Source organism: Fundulus heteroclitus, unplaced genomic scaffold, assembly GCF_011125445.2.
Source record: "Fundulus heteroclitus isolate FHET01 unplaced genomic scaffold, MU-UCD_Fhet_4.1 scaffold_9.2, whole genome shotgun sequence".
Taxonomy (NCBI): Eukaryota; Metazoa; Chordata; class Actinopteri; order Cyprinodontiformes; family Fundulidae; genus Fundulus; species Fundulus heteroclitus.
The window spans coordinates 123466-143292 of NW_023397361.1; the positions used below are offsets into that span (position 1 = coordinate 123466).

The 19827-nt window shown below is 41.0% G+C and overlaps 1 protein-coding gene across 1 annotated transcript in view; it reads right to left on the bottom strand.

The window, feature by feature from the left end:
- LOC105927223 overlaps positions 1–19827 on the bottom strand; it is a 108196-nt gene that overhangs the window by 8721 nt on the left and 79648 nt on the right. Inside the window, exon 21 of the mRNA XM_036134718.1 lies at positions 3641–3841. Within this exon, the coding sequence (XP_035990611.1) occupies positions 3641–3841 (201 nt within the window). The remainder of the gene's footprint in view (positions 1–3640; positions 3842–19827) is intronic.

Here is a 19827-nt window from a genome sequence, read left to right on the forward strand (position 1 = left end):
GGTGGACGAAGGAGCACGAGGAGGTACCTGGGAGACACAAAGGGTAGCGGTTTAGCGAGGGAGCAAAGTCTAAAAGGCGTGAGGTCGAGGCTGGTAGGCATACCACAACGGTAACACTCAGGCATCCACCCGCTGTCCGAGTGCAGATCTTATAGTGCAGCTCCGGTGCTGCTGACGAGCTGCAGGTGCGCCTACTCCACCCACCAGCCAACCGCGAACACCTGTGGACGAAGCAAAGATGGCAACAGGCTGCCTGGCCCTGCCAGCTGAGTCCTGACAGTCGCGATTAGCACCACTTTCGTTTGGTTTATCACATGAATGTCCTACGAAATACATCGAGGTTTGTAGTCAGAATCTGACAAAACAAATATAAATACTTTTCCAAGGCAAAAGACTTTGTGGAACCCACGTAACAGGCACCAAATAGTTTAAAATGAACAAAATACACATTTTGCAGTATTTTGAGTAAAATACTGGAACTTAATGTGTCCATTTTGAAACATTTCTGCGCTGTGCCACCCCACGCCCTTGTTTGATGCGCACACTACTGCCAGAGTTAAAGACCAACCACTAATAAGAGTTGTTCCTATTACAAAAGATGGCCTTTGGTGATTCCTGGATCTATACATATATCCACTCTACTTGTTTAGGGCTGGATTACTTTTGAATATGTAAAGTGAAGATCTGAGCTTCCAGGCGAAAGGGATCAGCATTGTGTAATGTGCTGCATGCTGACGTTATCGCTCCTCTACCAGCGGGTGAAAAGGGATACCATTGGCTTCCCTTGCTACCTAAACTTTCACTCCCAAGAGACATAAACTGAAGACAGAGAAGCATTACAAAAAGCGCAAGGGATAATTCTCCATGGAAAGTGACGACTATCCTACTTGCGGCTTCTGTAAAATTGCCATTGTTGCCTAAATGCAGGAATTGACAGGCATAAATGTTGTTTCTCTTAGAAAGCAAAGATGTGATCATTTCCTTTAGTGATAGAAATTAGTGGAAGAATTTGCATTTGCACGCTTGGAGAAGCTCAATTTTGACTGTCATTACTTTTTTTTTTTTTTTTTTTGCAATGTTACTATTTTCAGTGATGGACAATCCTCCGCGTTAGCTCATTTACTCTGCAGAAGTCTATAGGCTATATGCACGCGAGCACGCGCATAGAGACACACGAAACAGATATACCGGCATCATGTTTTGTTGAATAAGCTCATTTATCTGTTGCTTCATGATTGAGGACTATTAGGACACAGCGGAGCCTCGGAGCTGATTGTTGGTGCATCAAACATCTTCTCTCCTTACTTCTTTGACATTTCAACTTTAAAATATTAATTTTGTTGAGATGATCCAGGTTGCTCGAGGTGTGATAGAATGATTAAAGACTGAATAATGCATTTTTTTGCATCAGCAGTAGCACTTGCCAAAGAACGCTATGTTTGAGGGATGTATGTAAGAATATTGTAGTTATTTAGCCCTTTTCACATACAGAAATATCTCAAAGTGCTTCAAAGTACGCTATAAAATTAGAAGTGTACTATAAAATACATCAAGGTAAATTGGAGATAAAAAAGCATTATAAAACAATGTTGTACTCAGTCACAAACAGCTTCTCACCCCTCCATCTATTGTCTATACCCGCTGTTCCTGGCAGGGTCACAGGTTTTGTAACTCCAGCCACAGTGGGGGAGAGATGGGATGCACCCTGGACAGGTGACCAGCCCACAGAGACGCACAGCAGAGACAACTGGCACGCACCCACTCACACCAAAGGGCAATTTAATGAATCATAACTTTAATATTTGTGACTGTGCTTTTATTGTATGTTTGCCATGGCAACAGCTAATGGGGATCCTTAATAAAAATTACAAATAATACATCTGCTTGCACATATTTGGACTGTGGGAGGAAGCCGGAGTACCCGGAGAGAACCGAGGCATGAGGGCGGAGACATGCAAACTCCATGCACGAAGTTCCCCGTACAGAACTGAAATCCAGCACTCTCTTGCTGCAAGGCAACAGTACTAACAGCCGCCTTGCTCTGCGCAGCTCCAAATACGCTAATCAGAATGAGAAATATGTTTTTATTTTGTGTTTGTTTGTTTTTTTTGGTGTGCAAGAAAAATAAATAGGAAGACATGGATTATTGTCTTTTTGCAGTCTGTCAAATTTTAAAGGATTTTTTTTTAAACCACAAAGGCAGATACATTACCAACGTTCCTACAATCCTTAAGACATTAAAACTTTACGGTTACCTTTCATTCCGATAAAAATGCGATACAATAATTATACATTTCTGTAGGACATGAAAAACGAGCTATTAATATGTTGATGTTTTTTTGGAACTTTCAAAGCAACTCCCTCTGCAAATGGCAGGAAACTTCACCTACATCTTGGTGGCAGGGGTCCGTTCAAGTTCAGTCCTCAAAAATCAACTGGATTGGATACTCCAGACCCCATGGCATTGTCTACAGATGTTCCTCAGGGTTTTATGTTAGGTCCAACCCATTTACGATGTACATTCGACTATTTTACATGCTGCTATCCATTTATATGCTGACCTTTTGTATACATCTATTAAACCTTTAAACACTTCCCTGACTTTCTTTCAATGCAGCTTCATCAGTCTTCAACATGGCTATTCCCAGCTTAACTTTTTTCTAAACACAAAAACCTAACTCATTGCCACGAACTGTCTGTCCCTTCAACATCTCCAACCGAGGCAAAATATTTGAACCTGTCAGCTCCTACAAGTGTTTAGATATCTGACTCGATAGCTCACTGCCCTTTCATACTTTCACATGTAAAGTCAAGTCAAATCAAAGATCAGCCTCCTGTAGGGTAACAAATCCTCTTTCACATGTCCCACAAAGCACACCCTGGTCAACATGACAATCTATCTGTCTACAGGAATGCCTCCAAACATCTTGCCCATTAACCAGATGTCATCCGTCACACTGCCATCCGTTTTGTCATAGGTCCCCCTTTCAGCAATCACCTCTACAATCTCTTGTCAGCTGGCCATCACTCCAAGCTTGCAGGTTGCCGTGTTGGTGCCGGTTTATTTACGAGACAATCATTGGGAAAACTCCTCTTTGCCTTTATGTGCTTCTTAAAATTTTTAACAACCATCACGATTTGCGCTGTAGAAACTTTACCTCAACCCTTTCAAGGGTGTGCTCCACCTTCGGTCATTCCTCTTTTCAGAGTAATGACTAAAACAATAAAAAAACACTAAAGCTTTATACCTTTACCCCAACATCTACTTGCAATAATTAAAATAATATTTTCTGATAAGTGCGGCTGCTTCTGATTTGTATATATTGTTTTGTTTTTTTTGTCCCTGTGTTAGTGTGCTTTTAAAAATATATGTTTGTATTATTTGCTTCTGCTGTTGCTTCTTGCCCAGGTCGGCACAGTAAATTAGAGCTGAATCTCAATTGTCTCATATAGTTAAATAAAAAATAAAATAGAATAGGCAGATTTCTCAATCATACAAGAAAGGAACAAAAAACACTGCATGGCCAGCAACAGAATATATGTTATTTTTCAATACAAACCGGACATGCTAACGATCTGCTTAAGGAACGGACACATTGCAGTGAGAACAATGAAAAAAAAACCTCTTCACTGATTTCACCTCGGTGATAGCCCCATCGGGTTGCCGAAGGAAGTGTCGGTATCTTTGTCTCAGCCCGCTCAGGTACAGTGTATGGATGACGACATGAGTGCTGGTCTCCCTCTCCGGTGGCGACCCACCCTCAGCGTGAGGCTCATCACTGGGGCCGGCGAAGCTTGAGAGAGAGTCCTCTGCTGTCCAGATATAGTCATAAACCGCCACCTGCTCTGCCACAGACACAAGAGAAATAGGGATGGGGTTGTTCAAGGCAGATACAGATTAGTTTTCTTTTTTATCTATTTATTACAGTGGAGAAAGGAAGAGCTTAGAAAAACAGAACACACAACAAGGGGGGGTCCTAGGGGAGCTGAAGTACAGCAGGTACAGGGACAGGCTGTGTTTGTTATCATAGGAGGGGTATAATCCAGATGGCTGCTCATGTTCATGACTCCTCTCTGTGTGTTCATGTGCAAGCATTGTGTGGCTTACACACCTGTAATGTGCAACTCTTCCATACCAGGGCGAGACATGGGAGCTAGCGGGGCATGTAACATGTTATATAGGTCATGTAACTTAAAGCCACCCATGTGTGAAGATCGTGGAAGCCCACTCCCTCTGTGGAAGTGGTTATGGGTGAAGGCTGGAATGTGGATTTATCATATATCTTATATATCAAAGCAAAAACAAACATAAAAAAAAAAAAAAAAAATTAAAAGTGTCTAGCTGGAGTCGAAAATTGTTTACCTTCTATGTGTTGGCACGTCGAAACACTTGCCTCACAAAAATATTCATACCGCTTTAATTTTTTATCACATTTTGCCACACCACAAATACAAACTTCAGAAAAATTTTATTATGTGAAAAAAAAAACTAATTAATTATTGTTAAGTGGAAGGAACATGATGATGAACATTGCTTTCAAAGTATTTTACAAAAATAAATCTCAAAAGCACGGTGTGTATTTGTACTCAGCCCCTCTGAGTCAACACCTGGTAGGACCATCTTTTGTGGCAATTAGCTGCAGATCTTTTGGGACGTGTCTGCCAGTTTGCATTAAAAAAAAAATATGTTGTTGCCCATTCTTATTTTAGGTGTAGCTCAAGCAGAATGGATGGTCAGCGTTACCAGCAATTGATGACAAGACAGCATATCGTCCCGTGGAAGTGGGTCGGACTTTGACTGGGCCATTCATTAATATGCACTGATTTAACCCAGTTCACTGCAGCACAGGTTGTATGTTTAGGGTCGTTGTCCAGCTGGAAGCTGAACCTTTCTGCTGGTCTTTCACAAGAATTTTCAATAAAAACACACTGAATGTGTGGTAGTAATGTAAGGAGGCTCAAAAGGTGCCAATACTTCCACAAACCACTGTCCAAGGCCAATAATCACATTTTAACCAAGCAGCTGAACTCACACTAGTGAACACCACACACACACACACACACACACACACACACCCACACGCAGTCAGAGTCATAAAAAGAAGAAAGTTCTTCAAGGTGACCCCCTAATTGGCTGTGTAATTATGATTCGTTTAAAAATACAGAGAAAGAAAAAAAAAAGTAAACTAATTCAGGGGGCCATGAGTGGCAGGGTCAAACTGAAGGAGGGATGGCGTATCAATGTCACCCTCATACTTATAAACGCAAACACAACTCTAGGCACTTCGCTGAGAAAACAGTGGAAGCCATTACCGAACTTGTAATTAGAGACGTAGCATAAAGTGCAAAGCAGACACCCCTGTAAGTAGAAAGGCCCTCATTGTCAAAGTGTCAAAGAGGCACAAAAGCAAATAAGAAAAACTCTAAAGGAAAGTGTGCTTTTGTGTATGTACGTGAGTGTGTGTGAATAAGAGAGAGAGGGAGCACGTTTGGGAGGGGATACTGGAATGCATCTCTTCAGTGCTAATTTAGACTCTCATTAGAGAAATCGCCTCAACTGTGCTTTGCCTCAAGCTTGGCCTCAGCCCACACTAGGGGTAACTGATTACCTGAATTTCTTAAGTAATCACCACCTCTGCAAGGCAGCAATCAGTCTGTTTGGATAGCACATGTACGTTGATTTTCTCTCTCTCTCTCTCTTTTTTTTTTCCAGAAAACCTAACTGAGAGTGTGAGAAAGTCTGATTTCCTCCAATACAGTCATGGTTGAGAGAAATACACACTCTTACTTGTGTACAATATTTTATGTACAATATTTTGGTCAAAACATTATCCTAATAGTTGATGCACAGCCTCGTACCTATCAGGTATCTAGTCTTGCCCTTACAACTTAGGTAGAGGAACCTCTGATGAGAAAAAAACACCTTTGGAAATAGCATAAAATGTTATGGTTTCCGTGGTAAAACAGTGAGCAGCGTTCAGGTGAATGACCTCGCTACAGTTTTGTAGGGTGACGTTCTCAATAAAGGCTAGAACGGCACTTTGAAAACAAATTTGTATTTTGATATCAGTGTGTGCAATATTGCAATTGCAAAGGACTGCTTGGATGTAAAGGTTATCGAGTCATTACCTAGCACTTTTGTATAAAGTCCTGATTGGCTGATTGATATTATGTCCCAAATGGCATCTTAGCCCCAAAAGGGCAAGAAATGGGTGGTAAAATGGGCCCCAGATTGGGATGTCAGTCACACGAAGCCCAATTTAACTGCCTATATGGGCTTGGTATATAGACAATAAATGGGAAAACATGGGTCCTGGATTCTTTGGCCACTTTGAGCTCATTTTCTTCATATCATTTAGAGGCCCAGCTAAACCGTCACTGAGCCTAACCGTTTTTACTGATCTGCTGGTTAAGCTGATACAGTTTGTGCTGTATTGGGTCGACCCAGTCGTGTCCCATACAGGAAAATGTGGGTTAGTTCCAATCCACATAATCACAGCAATGTTAAACAATAGTATTGCAAGCTCTTCTTTCAGATTCAACCCTTCTGTAGAAATAGTCAGGCAACTACTGGCAGTGTAGAGTGTTTCTAATGGCTGTGGTATCTTCTTTCCGCCATGTGCATATGTTGCGATGCTTACTTTGCAGAAAAGCTTCCTAACAATGAAGTTTTATTTTGGCCGGTGAACTTAAAATAAGAAAATTTGTATCCTCATAATTTGCCCTGGGTTTGTAGTGTAATGAATTGTTTCAATCAGAGTAATATGGAATTCCCATGTTAGTTTTCTGGTAACTTAAGACAGTTATTTAGAAGAATTGTGAAGGAAACATATTTTCCCCTCTACTGGCCACGTGAAGTGTGGTTATGACCCAGTTATGGCCCTCCACCAGAGTTCTGAAAACCAAGCTGCACAGTGATGATAGAAACATAAAGTATACGTCACTTTGGTTAAACACACCTGCTCAAATTCTCTGCCGTGGCTTGGGAGAGTATGTATTTTGGCTTGCATGAAAATAGGTTTGTTTTATGTTAGCCATGCTGCCATCCTACACTAATTAGCACGTGAAATCAACTTGACAAGAATAGACAAAAGCTTGAAAAGGTGTTTGTGTGTTCCGTTTGGATGATGCCATTTCATGCAATGCACCATGGCTCTCAGGAAGCATCACTGCTGAGACACAAAAAAAGGGAAGAGCATTAGAAGAGGCCTGTCGGCTCAGCACTACTCTGTTCTGGTCTGTTGTGTTGCGTTATGGTGCTAGTCTGGCTTCTAGCCGCAGCTTGAGTGCTCTCTCCACTCCGCCATTGTTCTATTTGATAGCACTAAGTGACTGATTTAGGTTCAATGCCTGCATGGAGCAGACGGGCCAGCTGTGGGTTAAACAGATAGCATTCAAGTGAGTTAACCCAATTCAAACCCAATCAAGCCAGGATTTATTGCTGAGGTCTGTATTTAGAAAATCTGATAGAGTCTACATCAGTCCTTTGACTTGTATCAGGGAAGACGGGCCTTGTTTCTTTTAGTGGAAGACTATAAACGGCAAACCATGTTTTCCAGCAGGGACATCAATTTTGAAATTTGTAGACATTACCACAAATCAACATTGGAAGGGGAAGGAGAGACACGGGATCAGGAAGTGGGGATGGTGCATCTGCTGGTAGGCTCCATGGTTGACTGTATAGTCTGTCTCCCTGTGAGAAGATGCAATTTCACACCCACCATTTCATATCATACTGCGAATGAACGAGGAATACAAGTGATCAGTCGAAATAGAAGAGCACCTTCGTTAACAATACAGCGTGACTTGTGATACAATTTGCCTGACCTGTCAATCATTTTAGTGTGGACCGATACACTGTCCTTCAGTGTGTAAACGTCTTAGACCTAATAATTGGTGAGGTTACCTCTAAGATAAGTAGATGCATTCTGCATATTCTATAAAGAATGCTGTCATATTCTGAGAAGGACCCACTTAGAGAGTCTTGCAAAAATAGTGGCATTGTATGTTATACACCAATGCTAAACAGAAGAAAGTAGGGAAGTAAAAAATAAAATAAAAAAATAAATTAAAAAAAAGCATGTGAAATCTGTGATGTTCAATCAGTACTTTAAAAAGCCTCCTTCCACTGTATGCATAGCTGCACGTTTTTTTTGTTTTTTTTGGGGGGGGGGGGTATGTCTCTAACAGATTGTAGAAACTGTTGTTGCCTATTCTCCTTTCTTAAACAGTTTAAATTATATAAGATCGGATGGACATGTTACTAATTGCTTTTAGGTTTGTTTTACTCCTGGAAGATCACCCTGTGCACCATGTTTATGTTTTAGTATCTTTGTTAATGTCTTAATGTTGTGCCTTCAACAGATTCTCCCACCTGAGCTGTGGAACTCTGCAGCTCCTACAGATTCACCACAAACCCTTCTGGCTACTTCTCTGACCAATGTTCCTCTCTCTCAGCCTGTCAGTTTAAGTAGACGTCCATTTTCAAACATGTGCCACGTTGTATTGTTACATCACGTCAAATATCAATAAAATACATTAAAGTCTGTGGTAGCGACGTGAAAAACATTTGAATTACCTCAAGGGGTGCAAATACTTTTACAGGGTAAAATGTTTGGCTTTTTTTTTTTTTTTGTCATGCCAATTCTAAATGCATATCTGCTACTGACTGTAGTGGGACAATGTTTTGCTTTTCTTCCCCCCACAGTGAATCCATCTGGCCTGCCCTGCTGACAACGAAAGCAGTTCAGCCTCAACCTAAAGACCTTGTTGTGAGCTTTCCTATTCTTCAGTGCTCAAAACAGTGTGTCAAAAAGGACCCGAGGGCAGAAAACATTCGCGTCAAGAAACGCTATTGCTAACCCACCTTGTGGGATACTGGCATGGACCAATCAGTGATTAATAAACACAAACAAAGACAGCCCAAGGAAGAATTAATTGTCGGAAATAAATATCAACGCTTAACTGAGAAAAGTCTTGGCACATGTCAGCCAGTGCTTATGTTTTAAGACACTTGTTTGTGCATATAGTCTGTGGTATAAATTGTGTTTGCCCGCTCGATGCTGAAAGGAGGCAAGAAGGAGAAGTCTGCACCGGCAGTCAAGCTGGCTACTGTCCAGAACAGGAGCCTAAGGCACGGACGCCAACAGGCTTGTCAGCCTCTCTGATTGTTTGCTGATTGATCCAAACTAGATAGCTATAAAAAAAAAATAATTTCAGGCATTTTCTTTTCCAGATCTACCTTCCCCTGGTTTTTGTTTCACCTCCTATTTGCATGTTCCCACAAACTCACATTTCACCCTTTGATTCCTACACCATAAAAAAAAGAAAAAAAAACACTACAGGTAATCTGAGAACTTTGGAGCTTTGCTAAATGATAAGAGCGTAAGATGAAAACAAGCATGATAACAGGATTTCTGGTGAGAGAAATTGTGTGTTAGTTGTAAAATAAAACGATGGCTGCGTTTTATGGCATGTTATGATATACCTAGCTCCAGCACAGTAATGGAGCTTATCTGACAACATGGCCGGTGTGTCTTGTGTGCTCCGTGTATTTCTTCACCCACCTTTGCCTGTCGTGCCGTCTACCTACTTGAAAACCGAAGTTGCTGACCTTTATTGGATCCTGCCACGTGTATATTTTCCAGCTATTTTCCCAGCCCTCACAAATTCATACTGTGGGAAGTCAGGAGTTTTCTCCACTGACATGATCCCTTCGGTTTGTAGTTCTGTCCCACTTGGGTTTAATTTACAGTGGGAAAATAATTAGAATCTCACTTTTGCGAAGAGTGGAGTGAAAATGTAAACAATGCTCCCCTGCGGGCGGGTGCTTCATCACTTTGACAGGTGCATTTGAATTTGCCTGGGTGGCGGACAGGCTTGGTTATTTATGTGTCAGTCGCACATGAAAGCCCTGGCTGGGGCTTGAGTTGGGACTGACACCGTTGAAGGGGTTGAAACTCTGTTCGGTGGGTTTAGATTTGGGAGAATATAAGGGATGTTGCTCGGCCCTGAGCAGGAAGGTTACAGCAGGGCTATTCCCTTTGGCAGTTGGATGAGGGCAATAGGCAGGTTAGGGAGTGCAGTCGGATGGGAAGTTTTGGCTCTCGTTGACTGTTTTAGCGAGGAGACGTAGGATGTTGCAACCCACATGCAAAAAAAAAAAAAAAAAAGATTTCGAAATTTATGGATACAAATGATCTTAATAACTTGGTTTAGGTGCCAAAATGTGCTTCATGTGGAGTAATGCTTGGAAAACCTTGCGGTGTCGTTTAAAATTCACTTTCAAAGCTTTACCAACTTTATCAGAATGTGAGGAACTTTCTGAAACCACTTGGATGTGAACCTTACCCTTATGGTCATAGCCAGAGGTCACATTTATTACTCAAGTATAAGTATAGATACTAGGGTTTAAAAATACTTATGTAGAAGTATCACCTCAAACCTTTTACTCAAGTAAAAGTATAAAAGTGCTGGACATAATACTACTTAAAGTACTAAAGTAGAAGTAACCCCCATCCCCCCATTACTATAATTGTATAGTATGATGTTAATATTGAAAAATAAATTGGGATTGGCTGTTTCACCCACATATATGTCCATTGAAAACAAAGCAATTAGTACAACAAAAATATATTAAAGGTCCATATACATGCAATACTGAGCATCAACGTGGGTTTAATGGAGCAGAAACTCTGATGTCTGGGTGCCTATAAGTATTGATGCAAGAAGTCAAACTTCAGAGACATATTATCAATATCAATGTATTGTCTGATATTATTGGAATGTAAATGAACATCCAAGCATAGCTACAGGAATTGATGAGGGCAACAGCTGTAAGATAACAAAACTGGACATGAAAATGAGTGCATTACCCTCTTATAACAATTACCTTTGTATGGTTGTCTGTATACAGAAGACAGTGTTGTCAAAATGAATGATTAATCCTAGCGCTTAATCAGAAAAGGAAAAATAAATAAATAAATTACCAATAATCCTAAAATTGCAATGTTCTTCTACATTTGTTCTTCTTACGTATTTGTTGGGCCGTTTGGCAAACAACATGGTGCAGTACAGCCTTCAAGCACAATCAAAATCCCTCTGTTCAGGTAGCGCTGTTTGTCTGAATATTTTGTTTTTTATTGACAAGCCAGAATGAAAACAAGCTGAAATAAAATAGAAGTAATGAGACTATTTGCAAAATGTAAGGAGTAGAAAGTCCAGATAATTGCATGAAAATGTAAGGAGTAGAAATAAAAAATAGGTTAAAAAATAATTACTCCTTGAAAGTATAAATTACCAAAAGTTCTACTTAAGTAAGATAACAGAGTATTTGGTCTTAGTTATATGACACCTCTGGTCATAGCTGTATGTTTTTTTGGTTGATCTAAGATGACCCCCTGAACCAGGCTCAAGTCTTTTACAGCCTCTAGGGTTTTATTGCAGGATTATCCATCAAATTTGATAAAAAAAAAAAAAATTAAGGTTATCGTTACTTTGCCAGTTTATCTCAATGCTAATGCAATACAATACTACGCTGATGTTTCTGCACACCTCAAAAGACAATGCCTTCCCAGCAGGAAATTTCTGTGAATTTAAAGCACAGAAAGTGCTAAAAGGAGCATCAGCGACTGCTGTCAAGTGAGTGAAGAGGTAGACTGAGTTGCTTCCTTTGTCCGCAAATATATGTGCACGCACATAAAGTAGCGCAGTCACACATGTTAACGTAGATATATCCAAGCCCACAAATAGACAAAGCCCTACATGGTGAGGCAACGCATGCGTGCATCTTCAGCGCCTGCGGGTGCTTGAAGCTGCAGAGCAGGGATTGGGGGGAGGGGGGGAGTAGAGGACTGTGGGGTGATGGAAAGGCTGTGTGTGTATGTGCGTGTGTTGGGGGTGGGGTGGGGTGGGGTGGGGTTGGGGGCATGGTGAGAGGAGGGGGGGGGGGGGGGAATTGAGGTTGCTGTACACTGAGGCTGTCAAAGCTAGAGGGTCAGTCCCTTGACTCCCTGACCAAAGCATCATTTCAGTAAGACCTTGTTTGAGTTCAAGGCCTGGTTACTGAGCACCAGTTATGTGCCACAGAAATAGAGAGAGTCTGCAGGCACACAGACACACAGGGCTGAATGACCCGATGGATAACCAGCACATAATGTCGCACTAATTAAGCACAGGGACACAACAGACATTATTCATGGATCAAATTGCATTAAATTCTACATAAGTAAGCACTGCAGACCTTGTGCATTTATGTCGACCACCTTACAGGGCGGACCTGTTGAATTCCTCGTTAACACAAAAAGGGCATGAGCGTTTAGGCGTATAGTGGGGCATCAGGCATCCAATCAAGTAGAATGACGAAGAAAGGGAGGCTATGAGAATTTGTACATAGCATGGTTGTCTGTGTCAGACAGGTTCCCAGGAGTATTTGAGAATACTCCTGGGATATACATGCACAACCATATCTCGGTTAAATTCAAAAAGGAGAAAATATCCATCGACTGACAGTTATTTGGACAAAAATGCCTGGTCGACGTCAGAGGCAAGATATGAAGGTACAGCCTGGTTTGAGATATCAGAAAGGCAACAGTAACAAGTTGTTACTCGTACCAACCAAGGTATGTGGAATAGTTTCTCTGAACATGCCACATGTTCAAATTACAGCAGCAGAAGACCACACCACGAAATGAAGGCTGCAATTCACACTGGCTCACAAAAATCGGACAGTAACAGATTTAAAAAAGTCTCTAGGTCCCGTCAGTCTCTATTTAAGCTACAGCATTCAGACTGCAGAGTCTGCATTCGGCATCAAAAACAACACATAGAAGCGTCCTGCTTTTTTACAATAGTTGAGGATGGTGTTGGCGATATACTGGTGTGGAGGATGTTAGATTGGCACACTTCAAGAGTTGTTGAAAAGCAGCATCTTATCAAAGCATATTTGCTGACCATGTCCAGTCCAACTTCAAATTGGCATGACAATGAGTTCACCTGAGTTCACCCTTCAACCCAGCGACAAGGTGCACCCAATGAGGTGGGAAGTGAGAGTACAGTATGTCGACACTATATTTGTTCTCAAGGTTGGAGGGGGGGGGGGTACATTACCTACAGATATCTCAGTTTAGTTGTGTTTCTTTTCTGTGTACCTCAATACTTAGACAATCAATTGATAATTCAGTTCAAACGGTTGCATCTCAAATTTACGGTGGCAACCACAAAACTACCATTTGCCATATGATCAAGCCAGGATTTGTGTTTTTAAAAGAGATACTTTCCCTCCCACAACCACCTTTGGAGGTCCAGTACGTCAAGCGCAGAGCTACAGAACCAAGCTTACAATCTCTTAAGAAACTCCTATTAAAGGAACTACAAAAGCTATTATAAAAGAGAGATTATTATTTAAAAATAAAACTGGAACAGCATTTTTTTTTCGGTTTCAACAAGTTACTTTCTTCCCCCCCCTACCCATTACAGGAAGAAGTAAACATGCAGTTGTGTAAGGCAAAGTAAAGCGCCATTGCCCTCTCTTCTGCTTGGTTACACATGGGGTTCATGTAACACATACAAAAATGCAAAACGAAGACAGGCCACAGCACATTGCACACGGCTGGGAACAGACCAAAACCATAAAGCATAAAGGACCGCTGACATATATGCATGGATAGGCCAAGCAATGTCAGCCATTAGAACGGAAATAGATACGCTATTATTGTAAAATTGGCCAATATGTGGCCGGTCGGCAAATATAATTGGAGCAGCTTGAAAATGGCATGGCTGCACACGGTCTGTGTTGGGCCTGATTTGGCTGAAGCAAAGGTCTGTGTCTGGTTAAATGCACCAATGGACAAGACAGGCCACCCATTCATATTTGCATGGAGGGACACACACACACACACACACACACACACACACACACACACACATGGTTAGAAATGGCTAGTATGCTACAGTAGCATTCATCCACCCTCTACTCATTACTCTGCCTCTAAAGTAGTGACCACTGCCTATAAATGTTTTGACTTGAATAGTCACAATTAAGATGAAATAAAAAAAATAAAAAAAAATGCCAAAAGTAGCACAAAGCAAACCGGACTCTGAAAAAGGATAAACACGTAAAAAATAACTGTATTTACAGTTAGAATAGGCCAGATGACTTCAGACTTTAGACAACTTTAAAGAGATTATACGTTGAGATAGCATCTCTCAGTGCCTGAGATAATCCCTGAAAATAAGATATGCATAAATTGCTGTTACTAATCTTCTTTGCAAAAAGCTAACTCCCAAGCTTCAGTAAACAACTCAGATAGCAGCTCAGCCTTTTTGCTTCCGTGCCGTTTCTGACTCACCCCAGGCCCTAAAGAGATCACTTTTTCCAGGTTTGTTTTGGGGCATAGTGAAGTGTGCAGGCAACTCAGATGAAAAAAAAAAGAGAGGGTAAATTCCCATTTAAGCCCTTTCTTAGATCACATATGACTGACAGTGAGATATTATATTGTCAAGTTTCTTCAAGTGATAAACATTCAAGGAGGTGATTTAAATTTTGAGCGCAATCCATATGCAAATACGTAACTTCAGATCTGCTACAGCGAAGCTCAAGCCAAATTCACACGAGTTCACAGAGGCATGTGCACTCATACATTAAGCCACTATGAATTTGGGTTGCTAATATTTAGCATTGCCATAGCCAAACCAATCACATCCCCGCTGCTTTCCACTGAACTAATTCAACATTAGCGGCATGCCTCCTTCAGGTAATCCTATTGTGCCGCAAAAACATGTTTCCCCTCGCTCAAACTTCGCAGAGCACATATCTCCGGATGCCATGTTCAATTCTTAAATTTTTTTTTAGAGGATTGGGATTCATATTAAGATGCTGCAGACAGATGCCAAAGTTGAGTGTTCCCTTTGATATCCAGAAATTTTAGTTTGGAGTAGCTTCAACCTAATCAAGCCTCGGAGGCTTGAGGTGATAAGTATCCAAGCCAATAACCTGAATGAGGGCTGGGAGTCAGGGGTGTGCGCTCACACGTGTGCTCCCTCGCTCACGCATGCATGTGTAATGCGTGCGTGTGCGTACACACACACACACACCCTAGGCCTCCCCTTTAAGGTTACGAGTAAAAACCCCTTACATAAAAAAAAAAAAAAATCTCCAAATATCTATCCGTCCTCGAGATGTCATCCGGGGCTGTTAAGGCGCGACACCTGTCAGGATCACCAGGACTTCTTCAGCCCCCGGGGCCCACAGGAAGCGGCCAAGGTCAAGCTCTTTAAAGAAAAAGGAAGGGAATGAGTGAAAAAGAACTGACTAACGACAGACAGTCACAAAGAATCAGATCTGTCAAATCAAAATAAAAACCTCACCAGACCCAGAGGCGGTTCGTACGACTTCTTGTACGTTGGCGAATGTGTTCCATGCATGTACTGCCCTGTGTGTGTACACAACGTATTTATCCAAGCACGAGGCCTGCGTGCTCTGTAATATCGCTTAAGTGATAAAATCAACTCGTTTTCCTCCAATAAAGCTATCTGCCCGTGTCAATAATCCACCCAAATGTTTGGCTTAACAGCGTTCTACGCTGACTGCACTGATCTGACCCAGGTGGTTCAGTTGTTAAAACTCTGGAAGAGTTGTAAAGACTGTTGACTTATATAGCTGTGTTTTTTCCTACATTTTTTTTCTCCCCCCCCTTGAACAGTTCAACGTGTAACCGTCTGTGTCATATTATGGGATGGCAAGAGAACAACTAAGAATTCCTCCAGACTTGGCCCGATGGCGGAAAGAAGAAAAGAGGAGCGAAAAGGCCTGAAAGTGGTCAAAATCTGGTGTCAATTTACCTCCTCCAGCTGCGTGTGTTTTGACAGCTGACGGTCAAAGCTTCCTATAATAAAGAAATTGTTGGGGAAAAAAAGCTCTTCCGCACTAATGGATCTATAAGTGCTCAAAACAGTCAAACGTAGTGTTTCCAAGCAATATTTAAGCACCCTAACTGAATCGTTTTTTTTGTGCGACACCGAGACTGAACACATTACAGGCTGCCAAACAAAGGCGTTCCCTTGTTTAATAAGCTGACTCTCTTTTTCAGGCCGTCACTCTCTGCCTCCGACAGAAGCCACACAAGGTCCAGCCGGCACTTGTAGGTAGTGATATGGCCATCAAAGATTAATTAAAAAGGACAAATTCAGGGTTGGGCAGTGTCTCCTGGTAACAAAACCACAGAGATGTTACAAAATTGCCTCTGTGGTTTGAAATGTTTTCAGCTTCTTTAAATATGCTCTTCTGGAAGGATGATCCTCTACAAGTACAGGGGAGTGCTGTATGCAAGTAAAAGGAGTAAGGTTTAGTGAAATTAAAGCTGAATCTCATTTCCTAGGCTTATCCTTACCCCTAGCATTCCCCCCCTTCCCCCTATCCGTTGGCCCTTGATTCAGGCACCGGTCAAAATATTCCAATGGGAAATGGGACACTCCGGGAAAATGCATCATCAGTTCTCACGGATTTCTATAACAGAAACGTATGACTTAAAAGGCCTCTGTTTGTAGGGTAAACAGTTACTGATCCTGCAGAGCAACTTGGCATGTATTTTTTTTTATTTCTCTAGAATGAACATAGTTAAAATATCAAATCTACCATATTGAAGATATGCATTAAGGTTTAAGGTTTAATTTCTTCATACTAGAAATGCACACAATTATGCATAGGGCTTCCAAAATATCAGTGTGTGTTCATAGGTACTGAGACTATGTATTATAAAGCATATTGTGCTAAAAGATTTAAACTAGGAAATATTTCATATTTGGTATTTTTCATACAGATTAACAATGATTTAGCAAACATGAACTTTTAACTATACACCAAGAAAATTTGGACAAAAACAAATGTTTCACAAATGTATGAAGTTCTCATAAAAAGTTGCCTAAAATACGCAAATTCCACATTGGGTGAATTTGATGACGTCACACAAGGCAGACAGTAAGCAGTGAGATTCAAGTCCGTCAGCTGGGATTAAAAAAACACACACACACACACACACACACACACACACAAAAGTAGACAAACAACTTTTGACAGATTCCAATGTAGATTCTAAAGACTTAATTTACTCTATTGGACTTTGTCCCAGAAGAATATAAATCAGGTGTGAAAACAGATTTTTACATTGCGGCAGTAAAGGTGGATGACACAGCAGATGTGCAGGTCCCTGCAGGCTCCCGTTGGTCCTGCTGGAATCCTTTGAACAAGTCATGTGTTTGGTTTGATTAATATACTTTAAATTAACATTCCTTTTACATTGTGTAACTCTTTTTTTCTAGCTTGGTAGCTTCTCCTGTCTCTTGGGTTTCATGGAAAAGCAAGCTTTAGTTGTAATTACTAACTACTTTATTTTATCTGAACACCAGCACAAAGTACAGCACCACTCACCTGATATGCCCCCCCCCCCTCGACACAGGGCAAGGAGGGAATACAAAAAATAACAAGATGCTGCACAGATAATAAACCCATATTCATACCACACCTAAAGTCCCAAAATGACATTGACCATCTAGATATCTGCTGCAGAAATCTAGAGCAAATGAAACATTGACAGTATAAATGGATACATTTGCTATAGTTTTTTTTTTTTTTTTTGTTTTTTTTATACAGACCCCTGGCTCATTTCCAATCAGAAGCAAACTTAGTTGAACAACAGTGATTTAAAATCGAAACCAACTAGGGGTGTAAATAATGTGAGAGCTTAACTGCAATTGGTTCAATTCCTACACTTTTCTGAGCAACATCAGCTGAGCTCTCAATGCATCCAAAAAAAAAAGTAATACATAGATATTTTGTCCATAAACAGTTCAATTTGAATTGCAGTGGAGGTAAATGCATTTGAACGTCATCGGTTGTTTTTTTTTTTTTGTTTTTTTCCCCCTTTTCTTTTTCACCACTGTGCACCCCTTTCACACATTAGTGCCTAGCAAAGTCTATGACCTTTTCAGAAACACTGGCATGTAGTCTTTGCCGTCATATCTCATATTGAGCTCCCTAATGCTCTGAGTGTGGCTGCTGTGCTCACTGCTGTGTCGCTCCTGTCGCTGCCTGCCGTCTGCCTGCAATTGCCCCCAGGCCTTTGGGGGCCCTCGCTAGTGTCCGCCACACAAAAAGAGAGAGAGAGAGAGAGAGTGAGAAAAAAAACCTCCACTGCAATGTAATTGAAGACACAACCCAAATGTGATATTCACATGGAGGACTGAAGAGAGGTCTGCATTTAGATACTCTAATGTAGACTACAGACACCCTCGGTCAATCCACAAACTCAAATTCAACACACATGCAGCCAATCACAGACATGCAAAAACACTCATATGTCCACACATTGCCCACATCGCTCTTTGGTAGGGGTTACAAGGGTTGTAGGGGGGGGGGCTCTGCTCACACCAATGGTTATGCACAAAACTTCTCCTGCTATAACGCACATTCATGCACACTGACCACATTACCAGCTGCTGTTGGACTCTGAAAACCTCCACGGTGCAAATGAAGCACTTAGCTATTTCTCTCACGGTGTTCCTGTGTTGCTGTTATGGGTTCCTGCTAGGGAGCGGAGGGTTCTATTGTTATATGACAGCGGTTCCTGTGTATCCTTTCACAGCCCACTGATTTGTCCGCCCGCCCTCTTCCTCAATGCTTCTTCATCCATTACTTGAGTTTTAGTTTAGCCTCACAGGTGGCCTGTTCTCTGGTATGTTTAGTACCGCACACGCTCAGAACAAGACTTATGAACTAAAGTAAAGCGCTGTTAGGATGACTAATGTTAAAAACTTAATTTTAATGGGTTTAGATCATCCAGCTGTGTAAAATTGTTGCTAATATTAAAATATGCAAACAATTCAATTGTATTCAGATGATCATTTTTTTTATACTTCTACAAGCTAAGTTGCTGACTAGATGAACCCATTGCATACATTATTGGCAGCTTTGATAAAGATTTGTAAAAACAATGAAACCAAATATTTTTTTCATAAAAAAAAAATCCATAAATCAAAACTTCTATTCAAGAGCCATAACTGCCAAACCTATCAATTCATTTTAGATCAATTTAGCTGAAGCAGGTCTAGCTTACCACTATGCACGGTGTGGAAGAGGATGTCCAAAAAAATAAATCTGCTAATCTCACTGTTAGAGAACTGAAGCAAAAGGTGGTCACCAGGTTTCCAGGAAAAAAGCCTTTTCTTTCTTACCATGACACATTTGGATGCATTGTGGTTTGTAAGTAGATACTGAAACTGGAGCTGAAAGTGAGCGCTTTAGTCAGATGAGACTAAAATTGAGCTTTTTGGTCTGCAACTCAGGATGAACATGTGGAAAAGAATCTCCTGTCCATTGTTATGTTTTTAATTAACATTCTGGCAGCATCTACAAAAAAAAGAAAATGGAAATGGGTCACTTTTGGAGGTTTCTGCCCAATAGTGACTCAAAACATACAATAAAATAAGATAAAATATGATAAATATAAAACCCAGGACATTGGAAAACCAGCAGAGACTGTGCAAAGAGGAACTGTTGAACTGTAACTCTGTGAAATAAGGCTCGATGATGGACGTGTTCAGACAAAATTAAGAACAGGGTTGCCAAAAGGTGCCACCACAGTGAGTTTGATTAATACAATTATTTACGTTATTTTTTTCCCTTCACTATAATGAAAGTACTCAAATTAGGGGCTGGGTAATTTGAATTTGTCTATTTGACACTATCCAGGTACATGAGAAAGTGCATTTACTTCAGTTGTAGTTTTGTTGCACATCTCTACCAGGGGTAACAGAAAGTGCGAAAGGGGAATG